Below are 17623 nucleotides of genomic sequence, written 5' to 3' on the forward strand. Positions count from 1 at the left end.
TGACTACCTCTATATTTCACGTACATGGGTAATTAAATACAACTAAGTACTCAGTGCAATTTCTATTTGAAGGGTCGACTTACATCCTCTCTAAAGGCATAGACATTATATATATATAACTTCACTTATTTTGTATCTTTTCATTTTATTCTAGATCACAATACTGATTTTTTTCAACAAAGTATAATGAAATAATACCTTGATATATGTCTTACAGTAACTTTATATACAATTAAACAAAAATCTGAAGTACATGCTCCAAAAGGAAAATCATGACAAAATAGCTAGTGTATTTTTCTGTAAATCTAAAATAGCCATTTTAGCCATGGAAGATTTTTATGTTGTTTTATCAGAAACAAAAATGAATCAAAAAAACTTCCATATGTAGAAATTAATTTTACAATTTCAATAATTTTATACAGTTACTGATTGCAAACAAGGAAATTTAATGCTTCTATCACTTGAATTTCAATGTAGTGAGAATTTAAAATACAATTTCCTATTAAGGTCTCAATAATATGTAGGTTTGTTTCAAGATGTTGAAGCCTACATTTAATATTCAAAATTCAAGCAATGTAAAGAAATCTAAATGGAAACCTACAATCATCATAGTTGAACAAGTTTCAAAATACCAACAGCATTCTTAAAGTGATCAGACAGAAAAAATTTCAATCTCCTTCAAAATGAATCAGAAAAGACTGAAATTCAATTCCTCAACAAAAGAGAACTTTAATTGAAATCTTTCCATTACATATTTTAGATCCAAAAATTATCCTTAAAGTCAAACAAAAATATAGCTAGAAGGTAATTATTTTAATATGAACTAAATAACTTACCCAATCATCACTGCTTCTTTATGAATTTCAGCTTCTGCTCCATTTATAACTGACTCCTGATTTTTCTCATTTTCCCTCTCAGTGACATCACTTGCAAAGCCCAACAAAGCTCGTACTCGTTTTGATTTTACATCTAGTATGGTATCTGTGTAACCAACCTCCTGCAGATACCTGTGTAAAAAGGATTCTTAAAATTATTCATAAGATCTCAATATTGTAATTTAATTTTTAAATTCACTGCCTGTACTAAGTGCAACACAGTATAGTACTATCCTAACAAAACATGCTAATAAACCATCATCCAGCTGCACATGGAACTGGTTCTTACAGTACCAGTCTCTAGGGTCACTGAGAAAACTCAAAGAACCTAGTAGATAGAATGTGTACAATACACTATTCATTACATTTATTATAACAACACTTGGTTCCTTTATATACCTAATAGTTCCAATAACTGTTGCCCTGAGAATAGGGTAAAGAGTAGGTATCTTCTAGATGCCAAAATAGGATGCTTAGTTATATTAAAATAAGACAAGTTTTTGTTTCAGAAGTCGTAGCTTGAAACACTTGCTTCAACAAAAATTTTATAATAACATGGATACACATGTCATTTAAACTCCTTTACTATCAATTTCCTCATTTGTAAAAAGGGAATAATATTACCTGTATTACCTCTCACACAAGGTTGTTATGAAAACGTTTTGGGGGGTGGAGTCAAGATGGCAGAGTAGAATATACTCTAGCGCTTCCCCCACAGCCCACAAAATACCTGTTAAAAATTGACTCTCAACAAATGCTAGAGCAGCAGAAGCCACAGAACAGCAAAGTAAATGAGATTTCCAGCCAAAGGTAACCTGGAAGGCCGACAGGAAAGGCCTATCCCATGAGACACTGAGGAGAGTGGAGCCCAGCCCTGGCCACACAGAATGGGGGGAACAGGACCTGAACAGGCATCCAAGGCAGAATTCCCAGCAGGGAGGGTCTCAGATCCCCCAACCCACAAGCGCCAAAGAAAACTTCAAAGGTCAGCATGGAAGGGCTTTCTCAGCTGGGAGACAGGGGAGCAGGGTCCCCCAGCACCGGCCCCAGAGGGTGGCAGAGGCAGTAGCAGCAGCAGCAGTGGGTGGCTGGCAGCTAAGGTGGCTGTGGAAGCAGCCTGGGTCCCCGCAGCCTGGGTCTCTTGTCTAGACAGCTTAGCTTAAAGCCTCTGGGGGAAATGAGCAGGGGAACTGAACCTCAGCCTTCAATGGCAACCCTGCCCTCACCCAAAGCCTATGGGGGAATTGAGTAGCTGATCTGAATCTCAGTCCTGAGCACCAACGTGGGGGGAGGAGGAGCACCAAGACCCTCCTCTTGACAAAGGATTCAAAAGTCAAGTAACTGGCTGGGAAAATGCCCAAAAAGGGGGGAAAAAAAATAAGACCATAGAAGGTTACTTTCTTGGTGAACAGGCATCTCCTTCCATCTTTTCAGACGAGGAAGAACAACGCTTACTGTCAGAGGAAGTCAAGACCTCTGCCTCCAGTACCTCCAAAATGAATATGAAATGGGCTCAGGCCATAGAAGAGCTTGAAAAAGGAGTCAGCAGCATGCTGAAGGAGAACCAAAAAAATGCTGAGGATAATAACACCTTTAAAAAGAGGATAACTCAATTGGAAAAAGAGGTCCAAAAAGCCAATGAGGAGGAGACTTTAAAAAGCAGAATTAGCCAAATGGAAAAGAAGGTTCAAAAGCTCACTGAAGAAAATAGTTCTTTAAAAATGAGAGTGGAGTTCATGGAAGTTAATGACTATATGACAAACCAAGAAGTTACAAAACAAAGCCAAAAGATGGAAAAAAATAGAAGATAATGTGAAACATCCCACTGGAAAAAAATTGACTTGGAAAATAGATCCAGGAGTAACAATCTAAAAATTATGGGACTACCTGAAAGCCATGATAAAAAAAAAGAGATGAGACATTATCTTTCATGAAATTATCAAGGAAAACTGCCCTGATGTTCTAGAAGGCAAAATAAATATTGAAAGAATCCACCAATCACCTCCTGAAAGAGACTCAAAAAGAGAAACTACTAGGAATATTGTGGCCAAATTTCAGAGTTCCTAGGTCAAGGAGAAAATATTGCAAGCAGCTAGAAAGAAACAATTCCAGTATTGTGAAAATACAATCAGGATAACACAGGATTTGGTAGCTTCTACATTAAGGGATTGAAGGGCTTGGAATAGGTTATTCCTGAAATCAAAGGAACTGGGTTTAAAACCAAGAATCACCTACCCAGCAAAACTGACTAAAATACTTCAAGGGAAAAAATGGCCATTCAATGATACAGAGGGCTTTCAAGCATTCACGATGACAAGACTAGAACTGAACAGAAAATCTGACTTTCAAACACAAGATTCAAGAGAAGCATGAAAAGGCAGACAGGAAAGAAAAATCATAAAGGACTTTCTAAAGCTGAACTGTTTACATTCCTACATGGAAAGATAACATCTGTAATTCTTGAGACTTTTCTCAGTATTTGGGTAGGTGGAGGGATTACACACACACACACACACACATACACACACACACACACAGATTACAGGTTGAGTTGAATCAGAAGAGATGATATCCATAAAAAAATAAAATTAAATTAAGGGGTAAGAAAAGAAAATATTGGAAGGAGAAAGGGAGAAATGGAATGGGGCCAACATCACTCATAAAAGAGGTAAGAAAAACCTTGTTCAATGGAGGAGAAAAGGGAGGAGGTGAGAGGTGAAAAGTGAAGCTTACTCTCTTCACATATAGAGGAGGGAATAATATGCTCACTAAATTTGGTATGAAAATCTATCTTACACTATAGGAAAGGAGGGGAGAAGGGGACAAGTGGGGTGAGGGGGATGATAGAAGAAAGGGCAAATGGAAGAAGGCAGTAACTAGAAGTAAACACTTTTGGGAAGGACAAATTCAAATGAGAGAATAGAAAAAAGGGGGGACAGGGTAGAAGGGCAATATAGTTAGTGTTATACAACATGACTATTATGGAAGTCTTTTGCAAAATGACATATATATAGCCTGTATTGAATTGCTTGCCTTCTCAGTGGGGATGGGTGGGAAAGGAGGGAGAGAAGGTGGAATTCAAAGTATTAGAAATGAATGTTGAGAATTGTTATTGCATATAACTGGGAAATAAGAAACACAAGTAATGGGGTATAGAAATTTATCTTGCCCTACAAGAAAAGAGAGAAGATGGGGATAAGGGAATGGTGGGGTGTGATGGAAGGGAGGGCACATTGAGGGAAGGGGTAATCAGAATGCAAGGTGTTATGGGGTGGGGGGAAGGGAGAGATGGGGAGAAAAATTGGAACTCAAAATTTTGTGGAAATGAATGTCAAAATCTAAAAATAAATGAATAAAACTTAAAAAAAAAGAAAATGCTGTATAAACCTTAAAGTGCTACAGAAGCATAAGCCATTATTATTATTAAATTAATTTCGGGACCTGAGATGAAGCTCTAAACTTCAATAGTTCTCTACATATTTCCAGTGTAAACCATCAATTGAGATCCCCTAAAAGGCAAGAAACATAAGAATAGGGACAAGCCCTCAAGAAGTTTCCTAGAACCAGTATCTAAGTGGATGCATTACAAGAGTACATTTCATTATCTTAAACTTTGCTATAAGAAGTAGAATATATCAAAAATAAAGATGTCAAGGAATTCCACTGAAGATGGCTACCTGAACTAGAGGCAGGCCATCCCACATACCTTCTAAGGTTATCCCAGAACAAATAATGATCAAGAAATTCAAAGAGAAACTATAGTAAGTGACTTTGTCCACTCTAGAAATGCAGAAGAGGTCAGCCAGAAGCCCAATGGCACTAGAAAAGAGGACCCACTGGTACAAGTACAGAGTAACATCTGGTACAAACAAACTACTAGGGACATGTGTAGCCTGTAAGGCTTGGGTTACAGAGGCAGAAAGAGTGAAGAATGGTCAAAAGAAAGGCCAAAAAGGAGAGATTTTGGAAGCTGCATGAACTAGCTATGGATAATGACCAACACACAGAGAAGCAGTGATCAGAAGAGGATATCCTAGTCTCAAGAGTTTCATAATCCCCAGTAACCTGTCTTGTTATGCCACAGAAAGCCCTAAAAATTCAACAACACAAAAAACCAAGTAGACCTAACATTGTACACGGAGGTCAGCTGAGGAACCTAAGAATATAAGCAGGGCCAACTATCACACCAAAAAACACAGTAAAGGGCAGAGTTTGACCTTGGCACAGAGCTCCAATTCAGAAACTAAGGCTAGGGGAAGGAGGGAAGGAAAGAAAGAAGGAGGGAAAGAAATACCAAGCAGTATAAATTTATTGCCAGTCTAAATATTTCTCCCAAAGAAGAAGCAAGTAATTCTGCAAGAACTGCAAGCAGAGATTCAGAGGAAAGAATAGATTTTTTGAAAAGGATTACACGAATACCTAAAAGAAATGAAGCAAAAGCCAACAAATAAATGAATGGATGAATAAAATCTCTGTAGGAATCTGGAAAATAAGTAGCTTAGAAGACAAAGTGGTAAACCTTATCCAAGTAACTCTTAAAAAATAGAACAGACCAAAGACAAATCAATGACTCCACAAGACATCAAGTAATATTAAGGTAAAAATTTTTTAATTGAATAAAATATAATAAATCTGACATCAAAAAACAAATGACTTGAAAAGTATGTGAAAGAGAAGTCATTTAAGAATCACTTGACTCGGGGGCGGAGCTAAGATGGTGGAGTAGAAAGACACACATACGCTAGCTCCGAACCCACAGCCCATAAAATATCTGTAAAGAAGAACTCCCAACAAATTCTGGAGCAGCAGAAGCCACAGAACAACAGAGCAGACAAGATTTCTCTTCCAGAGACACCTGAAAACAGACACCAAAGGTCCGTTGTGCTGCGGACCAGGAGTCGAGCCCAGCCCTGCCTTGGTGGCGTGGCACCAAGAGGAGTGGATCCGAGCAGGCTTCAGGGACAGAATCTCCAGCAGCCGGCACAGGTCCCTCCACTCACGGGCCCCAAAGGTTGGTGAGAGGGTCTTCTCGGCTTGCCAAGAGGGGAGTGGGGTCCCCCCATAACTCAGGCCCCCTCTGGAGGCAGCAGCAGAGGCGGCAGCAGACAGGGGCTAGGATCCATTGTTGAAAGTCTCCGCATAAACCCCTTGAGGGAACTGAGCCCAGTGAGGTGGCCTTGCCCTGACCTGAGCACCTGAACTTAATCTCACACTGAATAGCTCCCGCCAAAAGCCCTGAGGCTGGGAAGCAGCATTTGAATCTCAGACCCCAAGCACTGGCTGGGCAGATCTGGAGGCAAAGTGGGTGTGAAGAGAATACTCAGAAGTCAAGTCACTGGCTGGGAAAATGCCCAGAAAAGGGAAAAAAAAAATAAGACTATAGAAGGTTACTCTCTTGGTGAACAGGTATTTCCTCCCTTCCTTTTTGATGAGGAAGAACAATGCTTACCATCAGGGAAAGACATAGAAGTCAAGGCTTCTGTATCCCACATGTCCAAAATAAATATACCATGGGCTCAGGCCATGGAAGAGCTCAAAAAGGATTTTGAAAATCAAGTTAGAGAGGTGGAGGAAAAACTGGGAAGAGAAATGAGAGAGATGCAAGAAAAGTATGAGAAGCAGGTCAATACCTTGTTAAAGGAGACCCAAAAAAATGCTGAAGAAAATAACACCTTGAAAAATAGGCTAATTCAACTAGCAAAAGAGGTTCAAAAAGCCAATGAGAAGAAGAATGCTTTCAAAAGCAGAATTAGCCAAATGGAAAAGGAGGTTCCAAACCTCACTGAAGAAAATAGTTCTTTCAAAATTAGAATGGAACAGATGGAGGCTAATGACTTTGTGAGAAACCAAGAAATCACAAAACAAAACCAAAAGAATGAAAAACTGGAAGATAATGTGAAATATCTCATTGGAAAAACAACTGACCTGGAAAATAGATCCAGGAGAGACGATTTAAAAATTATGGGCCTACTTGAAAGCCATGATCAAAAAAAGAGCCTAGACATCACCTTTCATGAAATTATCAAGGAAACCTGCCCTGAGATTTTAGAACCAGAGGGCAAAATAAGTATTCAAGGAATCCACAGATCACCACCTGAAAGAGATCCAAAAAGAGAAACTCCTAGGAACATTGTGGCCAAATTCCAGAGTTCCCTGGTCAAGGAGAAAATATTACAAGCAGCTAGAAAGAAACAATTCAAGTATTGTGGAAATACAATCAGGATAACACAAGATCTAGCAGCTTCTACATTAAGGGATCAAAGGGCGTGGAATAGGATATTCCAGAAGTCAAAGGAACTAGGTCTAAAACCAAGAATCACCTACCCAGCAAAATTGAGTATAATCCTTCAGGGGAAAAATTGGTGTTTCAATGAAATAGAGGACTTTCAAGCATTCTTGCTGAAAAGACCAGAGCTGAATAGAAAATCTGACTTTCAAATACAAGAATGAAGAGAAGCATGAAAAGGTGAACAGCAAAGAGAAGTCATAAGGGACTTACTAAAGTTGAACTGTTTACATTCCTACATGGAAAGACAATATTTGTAACTCTTGAAACTTTTCAGTATCTGGGTAGTTGGTGGGATCACACACACACACATGCACACACAAACACACACATAGAGACAGAGTGCACAGAGTGAATTGAAGAGGATGGGATCATATCTTAAAAAAATGAAATCAAGCAGTGAGAGAGAAATATATTGGGAGGAGAAAGGGAGAATGGGGCAAATTATCTCTCATAAAAGAGGCAAGCAAAAGACTTTTTAGTGGAGGGAAAAAGAGGGGAGGTGAGAGAAAAACATGAAGTTTACTCTCATCACATTCCACTAAAGGAAGCAATAAAATGCACACTCATTTTGGTATGAAAACCTATCTTACAATACAGGAAAGTGGGGGAGAAGGGGATAAGCAGGGTGGGGGGGATGATGGAAGGGAGGGCATGGGGAGGAGGGAGCAATTTGAGGTCGACACTCTTGGGGAGGGGCAGGATCAAAAGAGAGAATAGAAGTAATGGGGGGCAGGATAGGAGGGAGAGAAACATAGTTAGTCTTATACAACATGACTATTATGGAAGTCATTTGCAAAACTACACAGATATGGCCCATATTGAATTGCTTGCCTTCCAAAGGGAAGGGGTGGGGAGGGAGGGATGAAGAGAAGTTGGAACTCAAAGTTTTAGGAACAACTGTTGAGTACTGTTCTTGCTACTAGGAAATAAGAAATACAGGTAAAGGGGTATAGAAAGTTATTTGGCCCTACAGGACAAAAGAGAAGATGGAGACAAGGGCAGAAAGGGATGATAGAAGAGAGGGCAGACTGGTGATAGGGGCAATTAGAATGCTCAGTGTTTTGGGGTGGGGGGAGGGGACAAAAGGGGAGAAAATTTGGAACCCAAAATTTTGTGAAAATGAATGTTAAAAGTTAAATTAAAAATAAATAAATTAAAAACAAAAAAGAATCACTCGACTCCATGAAAAACATGATTTTAAAAAACAAAACTGAAAGACTCAAGAACTGCAATCAATTCAATGACTAATCATGTCTCCAGAGGACTTCTGGGCAAGCATGAAAGAAAGGTGGTAGACACAAAGTACAGAGATATTTTTTGGACATAGCCACTGTGTAGATTGATTTACTATACTTATTTGTTACAAAGGATTTTTTTTTCTTCCTGCTAGTTTTTAAGAGAGAAGAGTCAGGAAAAGGAAGGAGCTTGGAATATTAATGCCCCAAAGAGAAGCACTGAAACTTTTTTTAAATGCAAAGAAGAGACCTAAAAGTTCCATAGGAAGTGCAAGCAAGACAATTTTGAACATGACGTAAAATTTATTACATATTTTTTAAAGCTAGTGATATATAATAGAGAGTCACAGTTTCATATATGACTGTCTTTTTCTGCTATATGCATGTTGGTGTTTAAGTTGAGAATAATTTTTTAAAAGAAAAAAATAATAAAAATATGTTCCATGGTGCAGACGGCTACAATCTGAAAAATTTAACCAGGACACTTGCCACCCTGATTCTTTTTCTTGAAAAAGTAGGCTACAACTTCCCTGTGTCCTAAGCACATTTTTGTGGCTCTTATTTCATACATGGTTGTCTATAAAATGTAGAACATTTCAAAATTAACTATTATAGCAAATACATGTGTTTCTTTTATGTAAAAATTCAATATGACCTACAACTAAATTATACTTTTCTCAACATCCATCCCTATCTAGTAGCTCTTTCCCTCAATATAATCTACAAATCCTAAGTTTTACCAAAAATTCTGAGGTCTTTTCTGATTAATATGACCTCAGAAAGATGTTCCAAATTTCTGTGAATCGGTCAGTGCACAATATACTTTAACAGTTTATGATAAAAGTTTAAGCAAACAAAAATGTAGTGTAAGTGGTTAAATCTCAAAGTTGAAAACTTCAAACCTGCATTAATAGCATTTTCTTTTTATCTTCCCTTGTTCTACTTCAATTTCAAAACAACTTCTTCTTTCATTTCTTTTTTAAAAGATTATACCAAATTCTCAAAAGTCAAGCATTATCACTGAAAGGCAAGGAAAAAGAGTATTTAAAAAGAATGAGAAAAAAAAGCACTCTGCACTGGAACTTCAAATTAGAAAAAGAAGAGCTTATTCAAGAAGGAGCACGGCAGAAATGAAGTATCAAAACAGGAATGCAAGTACTGTATTTGCTCAGAATTTTGTATACAGAAAAAAAGGGAGTGCAATAAATAACAAGAAAAAAAGTTCAAATGCAGAGGCAAAAAATCAAGAGCCCTGAGAATATACAGATTTGTAATTCAGTTTAAAAAATTTTAATGGGATGAAAAAGAAAAATTCACTGTTGATTTTTTTTTTTTTAGTGAATAGACATGCAAGTAAAAAGAATGACATTCTGTAGAGAATTGAAGAGTTACAAAATTAGATCAAAATTTGAAACTATGTGAACAAAAATCATCATTCAAAGAAATTAATAATGGGCTTTAGGGTTTTGTTTTTTAAAAAGAAGAGTAGAGGAAAACACATCCAAGATAAATGTACTGATGGGTCTCTCCACGGATGGCTCATACAAACATATGACAATCTGGACAAGAAGCATTTTTCTCAAAACTATAGAATTTTAGCACTGGAAGGAACTTTAGCAGCCTTTCAGCCTAATCCATACCAAGAAATATAATCCTCAGTATGAAATGCCCAACGAAGTCTCATTTAACTTCTGCCTGAAGATCTGAAATAAGAAGAAAGCCACTAATTTTTGAGGCAATGCACTCATCCACTTAGTTTTTCCTGGGTGGACAAACAAGCAAAACTTTTGCATTATTACAGATCTCTTTTTGGAGGCTCTGAAGTACTGCGGGTCTTTAGATAATCATCACAATGAGCATCTGGAAGAGCTCACCATGGATAAGAATTCTTTCATTTAGACTCAGCCCTAGACATCCTCCCTTAGTAAGCATAGATTTTCCAGTTTTATGCCTTGCTAGATATTAATCATCACAGCATTACTGGACAAATGAGTCTTATATAATTTTGATATATTCACAAGGAGATATCTCATTGGCAGAAAGTTTTTAAGGCAGTGCTTTTTTTTGTTCTATCAACTACACAACAAATAATAGGCATAATTGGTACTTATATTCTCTACATATTTCAACCAATACTGCAAATAGAGAAACAGTGTGGTCTAAAATACTGTTCATCAAAACCTGTTTATGCCCTTCTCATGCTTTTGTAATAAATGTGTATAAACTATTCTTATAAAATTATATATAGCTGAGAATGTAGGTCTATGCACTAGCTGTTACTAATATTCTTTTGGTAACATTCTTTAGATTATCAATATCTAAAATTTTTGCCATGCTTTTGGTATCCTCCCTTTCAGATACTTAGATAAAGAATTATTCAACACACTCAAAACTCTCTTTGAGTGTGGACTTTCCCTCTCTATCCTTGTTCCAGGTTCACTTGCTCTTACCATCTTTGTTTACTTACTTCTGTTATTAACACTTCCTGATGCAGTATATCTTGTGAACTTCTTGAACACAAGGACTCTTTTTTGTATCCCCAGTGTTTAGTACAGTGCCTGGCACATAGTAGGTACATAATAAATGTTTATTGACCGAATGATGTTAAGAGTCTACTGTCCTTGATGATGAAAAAAGTATTAACCAAAAAAAAAAAAAAAGTACTTTATCTTTCATCTATTTGTTGTACTCTTGCCAGTTTTTTATTCAGAAGTCATGGGGATGATTTCACTTCATTGTGGTTTGCACGCATGAAAGCTTTCTTTAAATATGACTGTTATTTTCATTGTTTTTTTGCTACTTTATAAAGTGATAATACTCATAATCTTCCACTACCCTCTTCTATAAGATTTGAAAAATGGGTTTACATCCTAAACCAATGTTGCTTTTGGTGATCATCTCCTTTTAGTTAAGGTGACCAAGTTTTTGCTAGAGTTTTCCTGTTGGAGGGTAGCTCTCATCTATTCTGAATGTATGTGGTATGTACCTATCAATTTATAAGTGGTCTCCCTCATTGGAATGTAGTCTCTTTGAGTTCGGGGGCTATTTTTTTTGGCCTTTCTTTGAATCTTGGGCTTAGTGCAATGCCTAGCAAATAGCAGGAGGTTATTCAAAATCTGTTGGTTTATCCATTAGATCAGTCAATTTCCAAGCTTTTTTGTCCTTACAGTTTCTCAATGTTCTTATCCATCTCCAGTTTTTAGGATCAATAGTTTCTTTAAATAGATCAACTTATTTTGATTATATGCCTCATTTTTTGTTTTCTCAAGTTTTATATCAATTGTTCTTTGTTCTAAATAGTAATTCTAGAATGACTCCCACAAAAATTCCCTGTCTATTCAATTACAACTAACTTTGTTTTATTTTGTGTTCCCCATACATAGTGCCTCTCACTTTTTTCTCAAATAAAGTAAGAATAATATCTGAGAATAAGCTTTTGTGTAGTTTTCTCTGATTTCTTACCCCTAAACTATATATTCAACATATCTTTTTGCTATCTTCCCATATAGCCACCATAATACCTAAGTCAAAGAACCCAGTATATTTTGATTTAACATGAAATATTTTATCATATCCTTCATCGAATTTCCCTATTTCTTCATCCTCTGAAACAGATGTTAGAACACAAGCTACAATTACTTTTATCATTATCTTTGCAAATGCCTATAAAAAGCTCTGTAATACTAAATAACCAAATGACCATGAATGATAGGAAATGAAATTTTTCTTTTTGTCTCAGAACATACAACAAAGGCAATTTGACCAACTACATTAATTGAACTGTCTATTTGGAAAAAAACTTGTAAATCATCCTTTAATTAGCTACAATTTTCTTTTTCTTTTCTGGCTTCACTTAAGGAACAAATGTCAAGATTCACTCTTATTTAGAGTGCAAACAGTGATGTTTACAAATGCTGCAAAAACTGTTCAATTTGTAATACACTTAGATTATATCTGTTAAGAGAGGGAAAGAAATGAACATGAACAACTGGAGGGGTATAACTGACAAAAACTGACAGATGATTAAAAATGGGAGATGAGAGACAAAAAAATTCAAGATAATTCAGTTTTAGAAATGTTGGATTTGAAGAGCTAAAAGGAAATGAAGTTAGAGAACTATATAGGTAGCTGCTGATACAAATCTAAATCTTGGAGGAGGGTCCATTGCTAAAGAAAGAGATCTGTTCATCCTCTGCATAAAGGTGACAGTTGAAGCAGTGGGACAAAGGAAATTGTCAAAGAATAATTTTTATAGAGAAAAGCCAATATTAAAACTTTAAGAAGAGAAACTAGGAAAGATAACAAAACCAGAAGGATATCTCAAAAACCAAGAAGGAAGAGACTATCTGAATGGAGGTGGTAATCAAAATACCACCTACCATAATTATTTCCTATCTGTAATTCATTTTGATACACAAGTGCAATCAACATCCACAAAATCACAGGTCTTTGAAATACTGATATGGTCTGTTTCCTTGTGTTTTATTTATGCATTCCTACACTACTATATTTTAAGTCTTATCTCTATGAATGGTTTTCATTCTTTTGCTTACATTAACGCTGATCAACCCACAAATTTGTTATATTTAACAACATGGTAGATGGGAACAGATTTCCAGGTGGCTAGCCAACAAAGACTTCTTTGAAATTCCAGTGAAACAATACATCTAGTAAATCACACATCCATAACCCCTAATACATTATTAGCACTACTAAAAAAAAAAAAATCATTGAAAGACACAGAATCATTTACGTCATCTTCACAGATGAAAGACAGCTATACAGTGAATAACAATTACTATTATTTTTATTAAAATATTTGATCATTTTAGTTTAAAAGCAATTATAGTTATCTAACGTTAATCCTTTATGTTTGAGGATTATAGCTGAACCAATAATTGACATGTAACTACATTTGTGCTCAATTGGTGCCATTACTCCTCCTTCTTGAAAAATATTCCATTTTGTTATAATTATCTTGACGAGCAATTTACCCATACTTCAACTGAGAATGCTTTCTAAATGATCCAACCATCTATCATAATTATTTTTTATCTGTAATTCATTATGGTACACAACCATAAAGTATTTTGCTGAATGTAGTCAACACTATTAACTCCAACCACTAGCATCCAGCTAGACCCTCCTTTTTAAGTCTTATAGGTTTTCTCAAAATTTGGTTCCTAAGGCTTTAGCCGCCGGTTGAATTTGCTCTTCTGTATCAAGGGTATTTCTTAAATCACATGATTCACTTTTTATCCTTCAGCTTAATAATTTTCCTATTATTTGTGTCTACTGCATGTGGAAAATATAATTTTAAATTTTTTTTAACATTTTTTTCCTGGTACAGTTACTAAGTCTGGAAAACGAATATCTATTCTCAGGAACTACTTAACACCTAATGGAAAATAAGTACTACTACAGAAAAACAGTTTAATGTAAATCAAAGAAAATATAAGCATTAAGTAATTAATTTAGTTTTTAAAATTTGACAAAGCAACAAGTTTCAAAATACAAACAACAAATTACTAAATTGTTAATAACTAACACATATATTATTAAATCCAAATCTCAATCCAAATAATAAATAACACATATAACAGGGATCTCAAGAAATTTTTAAACAATTTCTTCTTTTTCTCAATTTATAACACTAAACACAGAATACTTACTGTCTGAGCAGCTGTCTCCCTTGTTTCCACATGAACTGGCTGTTTTGTTGTGGTTGCACCTCTGTTTCATTGCCTTCATCTGGAAGATATCAAATCATAATAAAATTGATGTTTTATATTTCAGAGGACATCTCAATTTACAATGAAAACAGTAAAATTTGTAAGATTAAGAATATAAACCAGCAGTGATAAAGATACACTGTAAAAGATATATGTAAAATCTATTTTAACACCTAGTTTCCATTACTCAATTCTAATATAAAGTTTATTATTTTTGTTCAACTCTCCTGATAGCACCAGAATTTGTGAGAGACTTCTTCCCTACCTTAAGCTGGGCTGGAGATTTTCTTCCATCAGGATGAACACTTCACCAAAACAAATTACATGAATTGCATCAAAAAATCATGACTGGTCTAACAACATACTGACAACTGAACTTGGAAAATATATTAGAAAAAGTTGACCAATATCATATACTTTCAATACAAACACATTAACTTTGTAAACTGTCGATTTAAAATCAAAAGCATCAGTTTCAAGACAATTTTTAAAATTAATTTATTTTCAGTCTTTTACAACCACTTCCATATTTCTTAGATTTTTCTCACCCTCCTTTCCCCTTCCCTCCCCCTCCCTGAGACGGTGTGCAATCTTATATAGGTTCTACACATACATTCTTAATAAATACATTTTTACCTTAGTCATGTTGCATAGAAGAATTAAAACGAATGGGAGAAACCAAGAAAAAAAAACCATAATACAAGAGAAAACAGTCTTCCTTCTGCAATCCAATTCCATAGTTTCTTCTCTGGATATGGAAGGCATTTTGCCTCAGGAGTCCAGTGGGAATGTTCTAGAAGGTCCCTGCACTGCTGTGAAGGGTTAAAGTCTACCAGAAAAATTCCTTGCACATTGTAGTTGTTGCTGTGTGCAAAGTTCTCCGGGTTCTGCTCCTTTCACTCAGCATCAGTTCATATAAGTCTTTCCAGGCCTCTCTGAAATTGCACTCTTCATCATTGCTTATAGCAAAATATACCACAACTTGTTCAGTCATTTCCCAATTGATGGGCATCCTCTCAATTTCCAGTTCTTGGCTACCACAAAAAGAACTGCTATAAATATTTTTGTACATGTGAGAGCCTTTCCCATTTTTATAATCTGTTCGGGATAGAGTTCTAGAAGTGATATTGCTGGGTCAAAGGGTATGCACATTTTTGTAGCCCTTTGGACATAGTTTCCAATTGCTGTTCAGAATGGTTGGATCAGCTCACACTCCACCAACAATGAATTAATGTTCCAACTCTCCCACATCTTCTCCAACATTTATCATCTTCCTGTTTTCTCATGTTAGCCAATCTGTTAAGTATGATGTGGTACCTCAGAGTTGTTTCGACTGGCATTTCATTCTTCACTATGGATAGCTTTAAATTCTTCCTCTGAGAACTGCCTATTCATATCCTTTATCAAGGTAATTCTAGAGGAAACATTTACCCTCTTCAGAACTTGCATTCAACATTAGCCAACAACTACCACTTTTTTCTAAATTTTCTTTTTTATTATGATGGCAATCATTAACATAAAATAAAAGGAACACGAAAGAGGCTTATATGAGTACTAAACTTTTGTCTGCTGTTGTTCAGTCATTTTTCAGTCATGTCTGACTTTTCATACACCTTTTGGGGTTTTCTTAGCAAAGACATTGGACTGGAAGTGCAGAGCACATGCAGCACAGGCCAGGAAGTGTGGAGTACAGCCTGACATGGCAGCGACAGGATCCTGAAAAGACTTCAGGGAGCCACTGGCAGCAGCAGTTCCCAGATTATTCAACCTGCAAATGCCACAGAAAGCTTCAAAGGTCAGTGGGAGGGCTCAGTCATCCAGGAGAGGGAAGCCTGGTCTGGAGCCCCAATGCAGCCACTACAGCTGCAGTTTCCATTTTTGGAGCCCTCCACCTAAAGCCCCTGGGGGAACTGAGTGGCTGATCTGATCTCAGGCCTGAGTGACCTCGGCCTACAGCCCCTAGGGGAATTGAGCAGCTGATAAGAATCTTAGCCATGAGCTCAGTCCTTACAAAGCACTCAAAAGTCAAGTAACTGGCTGGGAAAATGCCCCAAAAAGGGAAAAAGAATAAGACAATAGAAGGTTACTTTCTTAGTGAGAAGGTATTTCCTCCCATCCTTTTGAATGAGGAGGAACAATTTAGGTCTTCAGAGGAAGACCTAAAAGTCAAGGGTTCCGCATGTAAAACCTCCAAAATAAATAAGCAATGGTCTCAGGCTATGGAAGAGCTCAAAAAGGATTTTGAAAATCAAGTAGGAGAGGTGGAGGAAAAATTGGGAAGAGAAATGAGAGCCATGCAAGAAAACCATGAAAAACAAGCCAACAGCCTGCTAAAGGAGACCCCCCCCCCCCAAAAAAAATGCTGAAGAAATTAACATCTTAAAAAAAGACTAACTCAAATGGCAAAAAAGGCCCAAAAAGCCAATGAGGAGAAGAATGCTTTAAAGAACAGAATTAGTCAAATGGAAAAGGAGGTTCGAAAGCTCCCTGAAGAAAATAATTCTTTAAAAATTCAAAGGGAGCAGATGAAGCTAATGACTTTCTGAGAAATCAATTAAATTACAAAATAAAACCAAAAGAATGAAAAACAGAAGAACAGAATTAGTCAAATGGAAAAGGAGGTTTGAAAGCTCACTGAAGAAATAGTGAAGAAATAGTACTTTAAAAATTAGAAGGGAGCAGATGAAGCTAATGACTTTATGAGAAACCAATAAATTACAAAATAAAACCAGAAGAATGAAAAAACAGAAGACAAGAAGACAAGAAGACAAGAAGAAGTATATATCACACCATACTGGGAGCAGAGTGCAGTCCCGTGTGGGTCATACCTGCACAGACAGGACCTGGGCAGGCCTTGGGGAGACTGAATCTTTTGCACTTGTGGCAGTTTCTAGACTTTAGGACCCCAAAAAACCCAGGACAAATTGGAAGGTCAGTGGAAAAAGCCTGTGAGACCAGTGGAAGAGAGCGAAGTGGTCCAGTCCTGGCTTCAGGGTGACAGAGGGGGAAGGGGGCAGAGGAACCCACAACAATAGGGGCAGAAACAGCAACTGTTTCTGGAGTTCTACACCCACAAATTGGGGAAGGTGGGGATCAAGCGGCTGACAGAATTGCCCCCTACAATGAAGAAGATAACTAACTAACTTGAGAAAGACATCAAAAGTCAAGGAAATGGCTGAGGAAATGAGCAAAATTCAGGATAAGAATCAGACTACAGAATTTTTGGTGACAAGGAAGACCAAAGCAGGCAAACAGAAGAAAATAAAGTCAAAGCTCCTCCATCCAAAGCCTCCAAGAAAAATATGAATTGGTCTTAGGCCATGGAAAAGCTCAAAAAGCATTTTGAAAATCAAGTAAGAATACTCACAAAAACTGGGAAGACAGTATAAGGGGTGGAGCCAAGATGGTGGAGCAGAAAGGCACATATACTCTAGCGCGTCCCCCACAGCCCACAAAATACCTGTAAAAAATGACTCTCAACAAATTCCAGAG

At 36.8% G+C, this 17623-nt stretch overlaps 1 protein-coding gene across 3 annotated transcripts in view; it reads right to left on the bottom strand.

Annotated features, from left to right (window-relative positions):
• The window catches only part of STRN (striatin), a 146711-nt gene that overhangs the window by 74980 nt on the left and 54108 nt on the right, over positions 1 to 17623 (bottom strand). For all 3 annotated transcript variants that reach the window (XM_072634162.1, XM_072634161.1, XM_072634160.1), the window contains exons 4-5: positions 14072 to 14150; positions 837 to 1007 (exon numbers count right to left, since the gene is read on the bottom strand). In XM_072634162.1, coding sequence (XP_072490263.1) covers positions 837 to 1007; positions 14072 to 14150 — 250 coding nt within the window. The remainder of the gene's footprint in view (positions 1 to 836; positions 1008 to 14071; positions 14151 to 17623) is intronic.

The sequence above is a fragment of the Notamacropus eugenii genome, chromosome 1, assembly GCF_028372415.1.
Source record: "Notamacropus eugenii isolate mMacEug1 chromosome 1, mMacEug1.pri_v2, whole genome shotgun sequence".
NCBI classification, from domain to species: Eukaryota; Metazoa; Chordata; class Mammalia; order Diprotodontia; family Macropodidae; genus Notamacropus; species Notamacropus eugenii.